Source organism: Micromys minutus (genome assembly GCF_963924665.1).
Source record: "Micromys minutus genome assembly, chromosome: 30".
NCBI classification, from domain to species: Eukaryota; Metazoa; Chordata; class Mammalia; order Rodentia; family Muridae; genus Micromys; species Micromys minutus.
In genome coordinates, this window is record NC_137965.1 from 18691765 (window position 1) to 18707521 (window position 15757).

At 43.0% G+C, this 15757-nt stretch overlaps 1 protein-coding gene across 3 annotated transcripts; it reads left to right on the top strand.

The window, feature by feature from the left end:
* Positions 1–39: 39 nt before the first annotated feature.
* Positions 40–5349, top strand: GTF2H5 (general transcription factor IIH subunit 5). Of its 3 annotated transcripts, none has more exons than XM_080941585.1 (3): positions 40–108; positions 859–931; positions 4308–5349. In XM_080941585.1, exons 2-3 carry the CDS (start codon positions 897–899, stop codon positions 4486–4488), a joined length of 216 nt encoding a protein of 71 aa, XP_080797711.1. In that variant the 5' UTR covers positions 40–108; positions 859–896; the 3' UTR covers positions 4489–5349. The 3 variants fall into 3 exon arrangements, with proteins under 3 accessions (XP_080797711.1, XP_080797712.1, XP_080797713.1); XM_080941586.1 differs by lacking the exon at positions 40–108 and adding an exon at positions 119–304; XM_080941587.1 differs by lacking the exon at positions 40–108 and adding an exon at positions 120–271.
* Positions 5350–15757: the final 10408 nt, after the last annotated feature.

Here is a 15757-nt window from a genome sequence, read left to right on the forward strand (position 1 = left end):
ACCTACTAGAGTGTCGCTGGCGCGATGACGTACGGCGCAGGCGCAGTGAGTTGGCGACGCTGGTTGTGTTGGGGGCGGAACGGTGCTGGCTCTGAGCGCGATCGAACAGTAGGTTGCTTGGGGCTCTGGCGTCGAAAATACGGCGGGGACGAGGAGGAACGCGGAGCCCCTAGTCCTGTGAGCCGACCGTAGTCCCGCACCCTTTCTAAGGCCTGTGTTGCGGGTCGCGCGGCCATCACGCATTGCATCACGGTTTTCCTGTGTGAGGAAGGTAGCCGTCCATGCCTGGGTGTAGACACTACAGGTACCTTTATGGTGACTGTCGCGCAGGCGATTTCCAGTGCAGATCCTTGGAGCATGTAGTTTATTAATCAAAAGAACGCAAGATCTGGAGACCTAGACGTTTATAAATTTAAATTACCAGTTTTGTCCAGGTACTCGGTCTCATCGGCAAAATCAGATGGTGGGTCACTGTTTTGAGGCTCTTTTGGAACTACCATTTTGTGGTTTCTGCCTCCCAGAATCTTGCCTGTATATCTTTCTCCTGGATATAAAAAGAAAGCATTTGAATAATGGATCTATTTTGCACTTGTGTTGGGCTTGTCGCTTTTGAGTAATTGTTTTTTTTTAAAGAATTAACCAGAGTAGAATTTGTAAGTAGGATATATGCTTTATTAATATTCCAAATAAGATGCTTTGGCATTGATAAGAGCGGTAATATTTGGATGCCTTAATGCTAGCTTTTTAATACTGTTATTTGGTATTTTGTTTCATTTTAGATGTAAATCCCCAAAGTATGTTAAAACTTTTGGATTTTATGTCACTTCATCTCTTTTACATTTTATGTATTTATTTTAGAATTCTTGAAGTCATCTGCATCGTCAGCCTGGGATAAGATGGTCAACGTCTTGAAAGGAGTGCTTATAGAATGGTTTGTAGTTTTAACTAGTGAATTTTAAATTTACACATTGGGTTTTGTCATATATATGTATATATATATAAAGTTTCTTGCTGATATTACATTTCATTTTCTCTGTTTAGTGAATAGTTTTATTTCCAGTGACTTTTGATGGGAAGCTTGTGTGTTAGATTAGCCTTGAGTAGAGAAAGTGTTTCTATTCTCAGACTATCAGCTCTTGTCTAGATGAAGGCTTGGAAGAATTCTGGAACTTGGGCCAGGCCTTTAGGGTGGACCTTTAGTCCAAGAGGTGGATATCTTAAGTATTCAAGGTGATCCTGGTCTACATAGTGAGTTTCAGACCCTGCCTCCCATCCCCGCAAGGCTGTAGAATGAAACCTTGCCTCAAAATATTAAAATATAAAGTAATACAGGAACTTGATTAAATCTTTGCCACTATAGTATGTGCTTTTGTGAAAGGAAATGAGAACTGAATGGAACAGGGTTAACTTGGGAATTTCTCCAAAGGAGAAGCCTTTTTAAGAGTTGAGTTCTGGGGCTGGAGAGATGGCTTAATTGTTAAGAGCACTGACTGTTCTTCCAGAGGACCTGAGTTCAAGTCCCAGCAACCACATGGTGGCTCACAACCATCTGTAATAGAATCTGATGCCCTCTTCTGGTGTGTCTGAGGATAGCTACAGTGTACTCATACATAAAATAAATAAGTCTTTAAAAAAAAAGAGTTGAGTTCCTCACAGTAACCTAAAATACAGGTCTTTGCTGTCTCTGACTTTTAAAACTCGAACTCTTTGTTCAGCTTTTGCTTTGTTAGTGGGAGGCCTTGTTCTGGACACTCCCCTTTATTGAAAATACTGTTTCCTTTCTGTTTGCCTGTTGTGAGTCCCTGTATAGGTGGTGGTGGTGCTTTTACTATGATGGCAAAGCCAAGGGAGGAGCAGGGTCAAACCTAGGACACCTGTAATATTTGGAGCAGCACTGTCCAATAGAGATACAGCTTAAGCCACATACATAGTCTTAAATTTTCTAGTAACTGCATTAAAGAGTGAAATGAGGCAGTTAAGTTGTTAGTAATTTTATTTTCTGTGTATGAGAGTTTGCCTGAGGATATCAGAAGAAGGCATTGGATTGCCAGGACCTTGAGTTAGGAACAAATTGTGAGCCACTGAATGAACCTGGGTCCTCTGCAAGAGCAACAAATGCTCTTATCTGAACCATCTTTTTTTCCCCATGTATTAAGTCTTAAAAAAAAGTCTTCAAAGTGTAGTTTCTATTTTACTTTTATATAGCATATCAAATGCTCTGTAGGTTTAGTGAGCTACCATAAGGATAATGCAGACTTAGACTTCAGGAAGATAAGGATAACAACAAAGTCATATAAAAACAAACAGTTGATATAGGAGGGGCTCTAAATCAGAAAATAGTTCAGGAATGTAAAAGGGTTGACTGTAGAAGCATTTTAATTCAGCTGTATGTTTTCCGCTGGGATAGAGACACACACCCAGCACACACCTTAATCACAAACAGTGATGATAAAGTTGGTTTGTAGAAGGAAGCATCCCTGTTTGAAAGTGATGTCCAGTTGAGTGGCAGAGAAAGTGACAAGTCAGAGAAAGGTTTAAGAGAGGAGGATATGCCCAACAAGGGCAAAGAGGAGCAAGAAGGAGGAGGCAGTTTTATGGAGGCGGTCATAGAAAAGACAGGTTGCAGAGAGAGAACAGGCTAGAGGTGAAACCAAAAAGCAGAGAAGGAGAAGGAGACAGAAGATAATTATGAGGCCAAGCAGAGCAGTTCAGTCAGAGACAGGAAGAGGAGCCAGATTGAATCAGTTGGCTTGGAGCGGTGTTAGAGCCATAACAGCTGAGATGAACCAGCCACCAAGAGTTCAGAAAAAAACTAGAAAGGATTAGTTTATTCTTTAGGTCTCAGAGGCTGAAAACATTGTAGGCCTAGAAAAGATTGTACAGAGGCTAGAGGCTTCCAGGACTAGGCCTCGGTTAGCAAAGGCAGCAAGCCTCTGGGGTAACATTTACACCAGGCAAATAAAAGTCATTTTAACAGGCTGATCCAAGAAATGGAGAGTGAGGTGAATACGGAGTGGCACACAGTTGATGGAGCGTGGATCGCATGCCAAGTTAAAGGACAATAATCCTGATACCAAGGATAGGCTCCATCACATCACTGAGACTGTAGGCACTGCCCATCACAATCATGTTCTTAGCTAAGGGTCAAACACTAGAACGCTCACAGTTTGACATGTGACAGCAGTACAGTCACATTTTTTTTCCCTTCATGATTTGAAGGATTCTTAACCATAAACTACATAGTGATTACAGAATATGGCTTCACGCATAATGCGCCAGTGCTGCTGATAGCTGCACCCCAGTCCAAGGACCCTCATCTGAAAATAAGCAAAGGGAGAGACATAGGCAAATGACTGGCTTATAACCTGGGGAGGAGTGGAGTTGTTTTTGCATAGATTAAACCCAGCAGCTTCACCAAGCCTGTTGAGAAACCTGACTAAATCCAGTCACTAATCTCTCTGCAGGTCAGATAAGGTGTTCTAGTTTAGGGACTTGGAAACTAACCATGAATAAGTCCATTTTATTTTTAATCAGATCTGTATAGGAGCCTAATCCAGGACAGTAGCATCTTAATTCTTACTCAGGGAACAGGAAAGCACTGGATCCCAAGCTAGGATTAAAAGCGTGTGCCACCGCTGCCCTCCCATCCCCCTTTTTGGCCCTTCCAAGGTTTATCTTAGGCTAAGGGCCTGGAAGTCTAATGAGCCAGCTTGTGCTGAATGAGATTCAGACCTCAGTTCTCTCTCCAGTACTCCAGCCCCCAAACAATGAAAAACACGTCTAAGACTGAATTTTTAAAACACTTGAAAGATTATATTTTTATAGCAAGATACGATTAGTGAAAGTGAGTCTGAGAAGCAGGAGCTCTCTGACTTCCTGTTTTGTGGCCCTTCCTGTAAAGCATCTGGCAGAAGCCTGTTACACTGGCTTTGTCCACTCTGGGCTGCTAGACTTGCCTCTTAAGCCCTTTTTGTTTCTGCCCATTCCCAGTGAGCCAAGCACTCCTTTAAAAATCATTAAGGAAACTATAGCTAGAGGCACTGTTACCTGCAGAGCGTCAGATAGCCGTACTTTCTCCTCTTGTGAGTGATGAGTTCTTCAAAAGCCTGCTCTTGAAGTTGATCTAACTCAACTTCTAATGTGAAGTCATAGCTACAAATGATGACTACTTTAGGCTGAGAAAAACAAGACACTGACTGATGGTTCCGAACTTTAAAAGTCAGCATTCTCAGGTGTAATTGTTAAGTCTATGTAGCCTGGTTGGCCACAGGGTGTCCCATCATCTATGTTTGTTTTTGTTTCTACAGCGATCCCGCCATGAAGCAGTTCTTGCTGTACTTGGATGAGTCCAACGCCTTGGGGAAGAAGTTCATCATTCAAGACATTGATGACACACACGTCTTTGTCATCGCAGAGCTGGTTAATGTCCTTCAGGAGCGAGTAGGGGAACTGATGGACCAGAATGCCTTTTCTCTCACCCAGAAGTGAGAGATCTAGTCCTGGGCACTTGGGAATCCAAACCACAGACAAAAGAGGGAGGCCTGCTCAGTCTCATGGGGTTTAGACTTGATACAAGCATTTGGTGGGAATGGTTGTGCAGGGTCATTCATTCAGATGAAAGCCCCCAACTGATTTTGGTTGACCATTAAAAAGAAAAAAAAAAACTTTTTAAAGAAGAATTACAACAACTGACTGCGATTTGGCTTTTACTATTTGTTGCTAAAACAAACTCATAGCTGTGCTGGTGGGCTGGAGTGGGTAAAGGCCCTCCACTAAGCCTGGCAGCCTGGCTATAATCCCAGGGGCCTGAACTGGCAGGGGAGAACTCCGCAGGCTGTCTTCTGACCTCCATGTGTGTAGTTCCCCCACACAAGTAAATGTAATAAAATGTAATCATAAATGTTTTCCCCACCTTTTCAAAACACCAAAAAAATAATGGAGTTTGGTTAAATTATCATTTTAACCTGGGTATTATTAATTTTGCTTGGTGTGCTTTTTTTTTTTTTTTTGCATTGCAGAATTAGAAACCAGTGGGAAAGAGACACACTGCTTTGCATCTTTAGTTTTCCCCTTTTCACACTATATTGGTGACGTTTTCCTATCAAGGCAGGTGTTCCTTGGTAGTGTAAAGTGGGCAGAAGTGCGTGCGTGTACATGTGTGTAAACAGATGGAAAGATACCTGCAATTATGCTTAATATTTGGAGGGTAGGGTGGGAAGACTTGCATGTGTGTGGACTTTTACATTGTCTGAAACTATTAATGTAGACAAATAAAATACATGATATAAAGACGCAAACAAAAATGCCAGGCCAGCCTCAATGGGAATAAATGTTACATTTGTACCTATATGCTCTGATGCAGTTATGCTAAGTATTATTCTTTTTATGCTGTGTGGCCAGCTGCCTAAGTATACTTTTCAGAATAATGAGATTAAAGGCATAAAACAAAATACAGGGGTGGGCATAGTGTCACGAACCATTAGGAGGCAGAGGCAGGCAAATCTAGAGGCCAGCCTGGTCTCTATAACAAGTTTCAGGCTAGTCAGGGATATATAGTGAGACCCTGTCTCAAAACACAAAAACAATCCACATGATCTCACAAGAGGTTACATTAAAAATTTATATCTTTAATCCCAGTACTAGAGAAAGAGGCAGACAGATCTGTGAGTGCAAGACCAGTCTCATCTACAGAGTGAGTTCTAAGACAGACAGAAACCCTATCTCAAAACAGGAACAATTGACCTCCAAGGTGATGAGAAATAAGGGTTGCTTGTATCCCTCTTAGACTTTTTTTTTTTTAATAGACAGGGATAGAGAGAAACAGCCTTTTATGAATCAGTAAATTAGGTTAGAAACTTATGGAGTCACTATTAATTGCCAAGAGAAACACTAAGAAAGGCTTTGCATCCCTTAGTGAAGACAATGCCTCTTGGCCCCTGGTGGGGATTTTCCAACAGAAAAGAGAACCTAGGTGATGTTTCATACATTATCAAGCCTACTTTCTTTCTGTGTTGAAGGAAGGCAGCTAGTCCTTTTCAGTTAGCTAGTGCTTGTGTTACAGGATCTGCAAGTTGTCATACCTCAATGTGTGTCATGTCCTTGCCCATGTACCTTTTTATTCATGCATCGTAATGTAAGCTTTCCAGTGGATTGTTACGTGTACAGTTGATACTAAGAATTGTTAAGTAGGCTTTTATAGACACTCTAGCTGTATTGGAACAGTACTGGATTTTATATTCCAGTCATCTCTAAGTTAGTTCAGTTTTTGATATGCCCCAGGTATTTATCACAGTACCATTTATATTAAAACAGAAAACTTCAGATCTTTGAAGTGGGTGGAGAAAGCATGTGAACAAGGAAGGCCAAGTGTGTTGGTTGAAGGAAGAGTGTGTCATTAAGTTTGTGGTACATGCAGACACTCTCTGGACACTTGGGAAAGATGGACCCCACTGACAGCAGTGAGAGCCCCTGTAGCTACTCAGTTGACTGGGCCAACCACAAGCAAAGTGCGAGTTTTCTAGTGACCTCTGTTTAGGCTCTATTCTTGGAATCTGACATTTGATTTGATATACTTTAGACATCCGTGATGGGAAATACCAGCTGCTTGTTACTGGAGTAGACTGATGCATTTACTTACAACAAAATCCCAAATCAGAGAAGACAATAGTGATGTGGAGAAACCTACCTTCCTTCCTTCCTTTCTTCCTTCCTCAAGATGGGGTCTCATGTAGTCCAGGTTGTCCTGGAACTCACAGATCTGCCTATCTCTGCCTTTCTAGTACTGAGATTCAAGTTTTGCCCACTACACTGGGCCCTGCTTTGTTGTTTAAATGCTGTAGTAAGTCAAAACTTTTGAGCCCAGATTTCCTTATGTAATTAGTGTGCTTATCAGAAACTCTGGACTCCTGAGTGCACATTATAGTTGACATAAACATGTACTCTGAGAAATCAGTTTCAGTGAGTAGTAATAGCATTGCTGGTTATAGACAACAAAGATTCTGTCTTTAATTTCTGATACACTACAGGTAATAGCCAAAAATATGATTAAGAGTTGAGGACATACCTCTGTGGTAGTGTGCATATATATGGTCTTGAGATCAATCCCCAACACCACCAAAATTTAGTGGTTTCACTTTATTATTAGCATTAGTTGTAATGGGTAGTTTGACATAATCTTGTTTTCTTCTCTGAGAGGATATTGAATATATATGCTCCACTTTGCAGAATATTAAGCCTATTTAACTTGAAGGACTAGGCCCCATTTAGGTCTCTATTTTTAGAAGTAACGCTAATCTGAATGTCTTAAGACACCTATAGGATTATTGAGACACATCTGGTGTGTCTGATGGCTTTTCCAGAGAGAATCAGATGATGATGCTCTGATGTAGTATGTGGATTATTAGTAGCGTGGTGGGACTGCATTGGATGAAGCATGTCACTGGAAGCATGTCCTTGGATGTCTGTCTGTCCTAGCCTTTTCTGGATCCCGTTTCTCTCTGCTTCCTGTCCAATGTGAATGAGTAACACCCTTGTCCATATACTTGTGCTACCAAGAGCTTCTGCACAAGTGCAAGGGCCTGAGGGACAATAGGACTATAGGCTGAACACCACTGATGGCTATACACCACCAATGGACTACATGTTACTATTTTCTTTCTATGCCTCAAGGAACCAAAGAGAAAGACATTTAGTTCCCACATACATCCCCGGCTCCTCTCAGTATGTATTACAGGGCAGGTGAGCAAAGAGGATGTCCTGAAGACAGGAGATTGGGTAGTGTTAAGGAAAGAGGAGATCCTGAAGACAGGAGATTGGGTAGTGTTGAGCAGAGGCCACTGCCATCAGGAAACCTGGTGAGGACCATTGCTATCTTTATCAAAACTAGGACTTTTTTTTATTGCCTTCAGACATTTACTCAATTCAGTCTGAACTTTGTTTTGTTTTGGAGTCAGGGTCTCTCTGGGTAGCCCTGGCTGTCCTGGAATTCTTTAGGTAAACCAAGCTGGCCTGAAACTCCATCTGCCTCCTTCCCTAGTGCACTACCACACCTCAGACTCTTGTGAATGGTTGGATTTCAGGAGTGTTGCTCACCGTGATTTCTTGCCCTGTGGGTTTCCAGTTCCTCTCAGTCCCTCTTTCTCTTATGCCTCTGTACTGTTTACTTGAAATCTTACAACTTAACCAGAGCACGTGTATCATTCATTTGTCCTGGAATGTGAGGGGCTTTGTATTCTCTAGAAAGACAGGGTCTCTGTGTTCCACATGTTAGAATAATAGGTGTGTACCATTCTGAGTTCCTTTGTTTTCTTTTAAAATTTGGGTTTTGCTGTGGATAGCAGGATTTTTAAGTTTTTAGGTGGGCAAGTTTTATTTGAGGGTGGGAGTTGGAAGTACTGAGGATTGAAACCAGGATTTTGGACATGCTGTGCAAATGCATTATGGCTATGCCCCTCTTTCCCCAATTCAGTTAAAACTTTACATGCCACTAATTCTAGCACTCAGGAGGCAAAGGTGAAAGGAAAAAGAGATATCCAGTCATGAGGAAATCTAATCTCCTCACACGGGGCACCAATGTTGTTAAAAGATGACATCCCGGGTTTCGGCACCAATGTTAGGAAAAGGATGAAGAGAGTGGAGGGGAGGGATATGGCTCCTGGAGGTGCAGCGAGGCTTGGAGGCGAGGGGGATGCCTCTGGGGGGGTCCATGTTGGGAATCCCTTCCTCATAAGGGACCAGCCATGCGATGACATATTATAAAATAGAGTTTATTTAGGTCAGGGGGCATTAAGAGGGTAGTAGAGGCAGAGAGAGAGAGAGAGAAGAGAAGAGTAGAGGCCGGCCATGAGCACATGGAGAGAGATGGGGAAGAAAAAGGGAAGAGAAAGGATGTGGGGGGAGGGAACAAGAAAGAGAGCAAGAGAAAGAGGAGGGGGCAAGTAGCCCCTTTTATCGTGTCAGGTCACTGGGGTGCATTGTGATAATTCAATCTATATATATCATGTGTTGGTCAAGTCAGTGCAATAAGGTGTATAATGTGAACCCTACTGGCCATGAACAGCAGCTTCCTCCCTCTTCCAGCCTACTGTTGCTCAGGATCTGCAGTCTATCCAGTTCATTCTCCATTCCACCTCTGTTCTGGAAGTCAGCAGGTTTGCCCCCATGTGGGCTGTTATCACACTGTACTTTTCTTTAAACTACTTGCTCCTTGCCACTGTGCTTCTTGTTAAATGAAGGAAAGGCCCACTTGCTTTTCCTCAGTTATTAATTGAAGATCCGTTTTTAATGGGTGATACATAGTCCACACCTCATGTAGTAGACTGGGAAAAGGAACCAAAAGAAGGAAACACCACACAGTCCTACTCTGGACACCTGTAGTAACTGTCTAACTTTTTCTAAGAACATATAACAGTTTCTCCATCCCAGTGAGACCATGCCCCCTGGACATGTGAACTCATGGTCTTTTGTTATTAAAAACACGAGAAGGAGCGCCCCTTGTCTACTGTGTCATGGCCACTGCCTGGGGAGGCAAGATGTGGGGAGTTTGGCTTCACTTATCCCATGCTGTGCCAGGCAGGCAGGTGCTGGGCCTTAGGGAAGCCCCAGGACACTGCTTGGGGTGGGAAAGTGCAGTCTGAGGCACTGGACAGCCGGAGCTGGCCTGGGGGTGGGTGGGTGGAGTCCCTGGGCCTGTGAAGAGGTTGGGGCAGTGGAGTTCCCAGCCTCTTAGACACCCAAGAGCTGCTGGAAGTCTCAAAAGAGCTGAGAACAGAATCTGTGCCCAGGGGTGGGGTAGCTCTTTGGTTTGATGACTGCAGGCTTGGGCTTGGTGGTTGTGGCTGAGAGTGCAGAGAGGCCTTTTACAGGAGATTAGAACCTGGCTCTGTGGGCAAAGGCCTTCTCCATGACTCCCCACAGTTGACCCTGATGAAAAGAGACAGTCTGTGGTTCCACATCATTTATTGCCATGGTGGAAAGTAGATGTGTAAAACCATACCCCACTTCTCAGGGTGGGACTGAGATTAAATACCTTTTACAGGGAGGAGTTCCTGGGAAGGAAAGGTTATTGGCTAAGCCTCCAGGCCTCTATGTACTTCATTAGCATTGAGATCTGTCTTGAGCCTGTGTGACCACAGGTTACATCTTTTTTCTCATCTCCATATGGAAGGGTTTGGGACATTTCTCTTATGTGACTGATGGCCACAAATCTATGGGGTGGGGGGGGGGTGCTGCGGCTAGTGACAGGGAGCAGGGGAAGCTCCCACTGTCCCTTCAGGGTCTCTGAGGCTTCTAGCCTTAACTCAACTGGGGACCAGACTACCTCTCACGATCCCACAGGGGGTGAGAGGCATGTGTATCATGGGGAAGTCAAAGTTTTGCTGGAGTTGGTTCTCATCTTCCGCCATATGGATTCTAGGGATTGAACTCAGTCACCAGGGTTGTCAGCAAGTGTCTCTGCACACTGAGCCATCCTGAAGGCTGCAAGAGATGACTCGACTGTCTTCTGTGTCCTGTAAACATATGTCTCCCTGCCCCGCCCCAAATGTTTACAAAACAGTATAAGATTTCTATGTGAGACAGAAAAGTTCTGATTGCTTGAGGATATTAGGTTTACATGGGGAGCTTTAAATGCTACTGACACCTGTCTTCAGCCCACACCTAGCCATACTTGAATGTTGAGATAGGCTTAAAGCACCCACCTTGCCAGAGGGCCTCCCTGCTGGTTCTGCTGAGTCCAGGATATGCAGTAGATTGGAGCCAGTTTTGAGTCTGCAGTAGGTTCATCTCACACATCTGTTCCCTTTTACTGCCAAGGAAATGCTGAGCCTACCCAGCAAGGAGCCAGCTTTTGTTAAAATTCACTAATTAGATAACTGCTCCCCTGAGCAGTTGCAGGATCTTCTTTGCTGACAGCCATTAGCATGGTGTGGATCCTCTGTTGAGATGACAGTAATTGCGGACTCTTAATAGCTTAGGGTGTCAGTTTCCAAATATTGACTGCAAGATGTCTTCATCATTTCTGTTTACTGGGATTAATTACTTTAGCTTTGTTTTTGTTGTTGTTTTTGAGGTTTATGTGCATGAATGTGTGCCACATGAGAGCCTGGAAGTTGCAGGTGGCTGTGAGCCACCATGTAGGCACTGAGAATTGCAAAAGCAAGTTCTCTTAACTATGGAGACTAGCCGTCTCTTCAGCTGCTAATATGTATAATTTCTTTATGGAACTACTTGTCCTGTGTGGCTTTTTAGAGTGGGGTCTTCCTGCATTCAGGAACTGGAGGTGTAGCCTAAGCTGGCTGCAAACTCCAGATCCTTCTACTAAAGACCCTGGAGTCCTGGGATTATAGTGTGGGCACCATGAGGGATAGTTTAATATTCATATGACTTGTCCGTGTGGTGATCATACTCCTCTGTTTGTCTTTCTCAAATTCTCAGTGGCATCTGCATAAGATATAAGGTCTTTGGATGTGTGATTTATGTTAAATTAAAGCACTCTGAGATAAGCAAAACTAATAAATACACGAAGAATTCTCTGAGGTCTTGATAACGTCTTGAACTTCAACAGGACATGGAATGGAGAAGATAGTCTCTGTTAGTCTTGATGAGTACATCAAACCCTGTTTTATTTGTAACCTATAATTTTTAGTCAGTGCATTTTTGGCAAGAAAACAGAATCTCCTCTTTAGCCAAGGATAGCCTGTAAGTACTGATCCTCCTGCCTCTGCCTGTGCATTGCTGGGATGACAGAACTCTTACAGATCTGAAAATTACAGCTCTACCATGATCTTGAGGATGCTACTCTCTTAAGAAGCAGTGCCTGTGGAAGAGCTCCCAAATACATGAGGTGTCACCGTCGGGCTCGGTCATCCTCTGACAGTAGAGAGTCTGCGAGTCTCCAGGGGTTCTAGGCACTTTGCCTTCCAAAGTCCTTCACCTCAAACTGATGAACAAATAATGTTCTTCTTTTCTTTGATTCCTAGAATACTGGTTGCCACATTTGGGGCATCTTCCCTGGAAAATAAAGAATTAGCAACTGACTATTCTAGGATGGCTCCACAAGCTCATAATTCAAGAGAAACAGTAAGCTTTGTAAGTAATTTTTTTCACTAGTCACCAGGTGTTTGAGGAGCTCCCAACTTCTTTTGTGCTTTTGCTGAAGGGGTCAGAAGATCCTATAGCAATGATGGACCAAGAGTGGTCTCCAGACCAGTAGCAGTAGCTTCAAGGTAGAAGGCCATTCTAAACTCAACCTGAAGCTGTACCTTACTGAATCCACCAGATGAGTGTTGTGGAAAGGTTTGGAGGTTGGCTTGCTTTTCCATGGAAGCTTTTGCTCTACCAAAGCTCAAAGCAAAGGTTCTCATGACAAGAAGGCAGTACTGAAAGATAGCTGCAACTAAAAGGTCATGGCTGCCCACGAAGTGGTCCAAGACCCTGGGACTCCCAGGAAAACCCAGAAACACTTGGAAGCCCGTGCTTGGCCACTCTGCCATCATTAGATGTCTAATGCCCACCAAACCTGCCTTGAAGACAGAGGAAAATACTGTTTTATGTGAATGGCAAGGCCAACAAGCACTGCAGCCGACAGGCTGTGAAGAAGCTCTGTGACAGTGGCCAGATAGATGTTCCTGTATAGGTCCTGACAGGAAGCACATATCCGATACCTCCTGCTTATGACACTGGATGTTGCCAACAAAATTGGAATCATCTAAATTTAATTCAGCTGACCACTAAGAGGGAAGGGAAGGATGGATTAAGGAAGAGAGGAAGCTGGCTGACTTATGGAACCACAAGAATCACCATCAAGATATCAGATGACGGTGCCTCAATGTTCTGTGTCTGTTAACCTAATGTCTTCCAAACTCCTTTGTACCCACTTCATTCTGGGGAAAACCTGAGGACCAAAGACAAATGACAGCTATGGAATTAATGTGAACAAACTTTATAATATCACCTAATCCAAAAGGGCAAATACAGCTCAAAGTCTAACAATCACTTCACAAGAAACAAGGTCAAAGATGGGACTGGAGAGATGAATCAGCAGTTAAGAGCTCTTGCTGCTCCTGCGGAGACTGTGGGTTCAGTTCCCAGAACACGCATAGTGGCTCATAACCATCATAACTCCAGTTCCAGGACAGCCAATGCTGCCTTCTGACCTCTGCAGGCATCAGACATGCATATGATACAATACATAATGCAGTCAAAACATTATACACATAAATCTAAAAATATTTTTAATAGGGTCAAAAAAATTCAAAGATGCGCTACCTTGCAGATAGGAAGAGCAAGCCTGCCCTCTACCATGTCCTTGTGTGGTGTAGAAAAAGGTGGCGAGGAGCCTTCAGTAAGCAAGGCTGCAGCCTATGTCAGATGTACTTGATAAGCCTCAGCTCTGCTCATTATCTTATCCTGACACTCATTTCCTCTCTGAAGGTAAGAATCTGTTTTCCTTAGGGAAGCCCCCAAGGAAGGGCCCTTTTGAGGCTCCTTCAGTTAATAGGTCTACCTGACTCCCACCCTGTCTCCACGATCTTACCATCCCATCATCCTGACCTTTTAATTTACTGATGGAAGTCAACACCAGAAGCCCCTAATCCTGATGGTGACACTCCCAATCCTCTCCCATTTCCTGACCCTCTACTTGCTTTTTTTCCTTAGCCCCTTAGTGTGGCCTTTTCTTTCAGGTTCCACAGGAAATCGGAATGGTCTGCACCATATGACTGACAGTCAAGGTGTCTCTGGCTAGACACTAGGACAGGGAAAGCAAGAATCTCAAAAAAAAAAAAAAAAAAAAAAAAAAAGTTACTTTAACTCTGGAAACCAAATGACTGTAATCTGGGGCGTTATCACAGTTCAAACAAAATAAAAAGATTTTACAAAATGTCATGGCTTGGCTCACACGTCCCTCATCTGGCCTTCACCTACTTCCCCTGACACACACACATGTGGCATACTTGAGTATCATTGGTCTAAAAATCAAAGCTTGAAATACTTGCATATCCAAAACATTTGGATTGGTCCATCATTGTCTTGGCTCTAATCTGTCAGGCAAAGTGGGCTTTTCAAAACTCATCATTTAATGTGAAGTGCTTCCCTCTGCCATGAGGAAGCAATTTGTGGTGCATCACTATTAGATGCTTTAAAAGTTTGAATCCTGGGAGGCCAGAGAGATGGCTCAGTGTGTTAAGAGCACTGACTGATCTTCCAGAGGCCTGGAGTTCCATTCTCAGTACCCACATGGCGGCTCATAACTGTCTGTAACTCCAAGATCCAAGCACCCTCACACAGACATGCATGTGAGCAAAATACCAATGCACATAAAATGAAGATTTAAAAAAAAAAAAAGAATCTCAGAAGGACTGGTGAGATGGCTCCGCGGTTAAGACACTTGCCACTCTTTCATAAGATCCACATGCAGTTCCTAGCATGGTAGCTCACAGATATCTGGAACTCTAGTTCCAGGGGACCTGACACTACTTACTTCTGTGGGCACCAAGCATACACATGGTGTGCTTACATGCAGGCAGATATTCGTACACATAAAAAAACATCTTAAGAAATAAATTTGAATCTTTGGCTAGAAGTGTGACTCATTGACAGAGAGATTGCTAGTAATGTTTGAGGCCCTAGGTACAATAACTCACACACTTAGCTTGGTTCAGTAGTGTGCAGCTGTGCTCAATGTTACTTGAGATCCTTTGAGTTCACAGAGCTCCAAAACAGGACCCTGACTCAATAATACCTAAGTAGGTAACAACCTCTAAACCTCTGTCTGGAGTCTGATTTATAGCATTGAGCACATTTTACCAGGAGGAGGAGCTCTAACCAAGAGTTTTAAAAGCACAGGCCTATAGTATATATGTGGCATCAGGGATTGAGGTCCCATGCACTAGAATTTGTCCTAGCTTTGCTCCTTGGGTCATATAGGAACATCATGTGTGTGTGTGTGTGTGTGTGTTAGGTATGCACATAAATTATATATGTAATTATATATATAAATTTATATATAAATATCAGAAGTGGTATATTGCATCAAATTAATTTAGCTTGGATTTCAGGCTTAAGAATCACTAGAAAAAGAATGTGTTTACATTTAAATTGGCATAAAGATGCTTTCTTAGTTTCTAAACTTCTATACTTAGAGATTACAATAATCTTTTTTCTTTTCCTGGGAGAGTTATCTAGGATGCAGAGAAGTTTTCAAGCTTTTATTTTTAATTATGTGCCTGCATATGTGTCTGTGTGTGGAACGTGCATGTGAGTACAGTTCCCAGTGGAAGTCAGAAGAGGGTATCAGATCACTTAGGGCTGAACTGATGAGCCACCCAATGTGGGTCCCAGGAATTGAACACAAGTCTGAACCATCTCTCCAGTCCCCATATGATATGTGTTTGTGAGTATATGTGTATGTACGTATACAGTCATAAAGCATATTCTCACCATCCAGATGCCTTTAAGACAGTATAATTATCATAGTGTTCATTATCTATCCTCACATGCAAACCACATTAGTAGTTTTTTTCTAGCTCATTCACAGTGCATTATGGGTTTTTCCATCTTACCTATCTCATGGCTTCCGATAAAGTAGCTAAGAAAGGGGGAGTGCTTCTTTACCCTTCTTGGCACGCAGAATACAGAAGCGCCTGCCCCAGTCCCTAACTCCCTCTCCCCAGAGGAAGGGTGAACACATAGCTAAAGCAGTGTTCAAGAGTCTCACATCTTTTACTTACGCTTTACATTTTCATCCGATCCCCGGGAC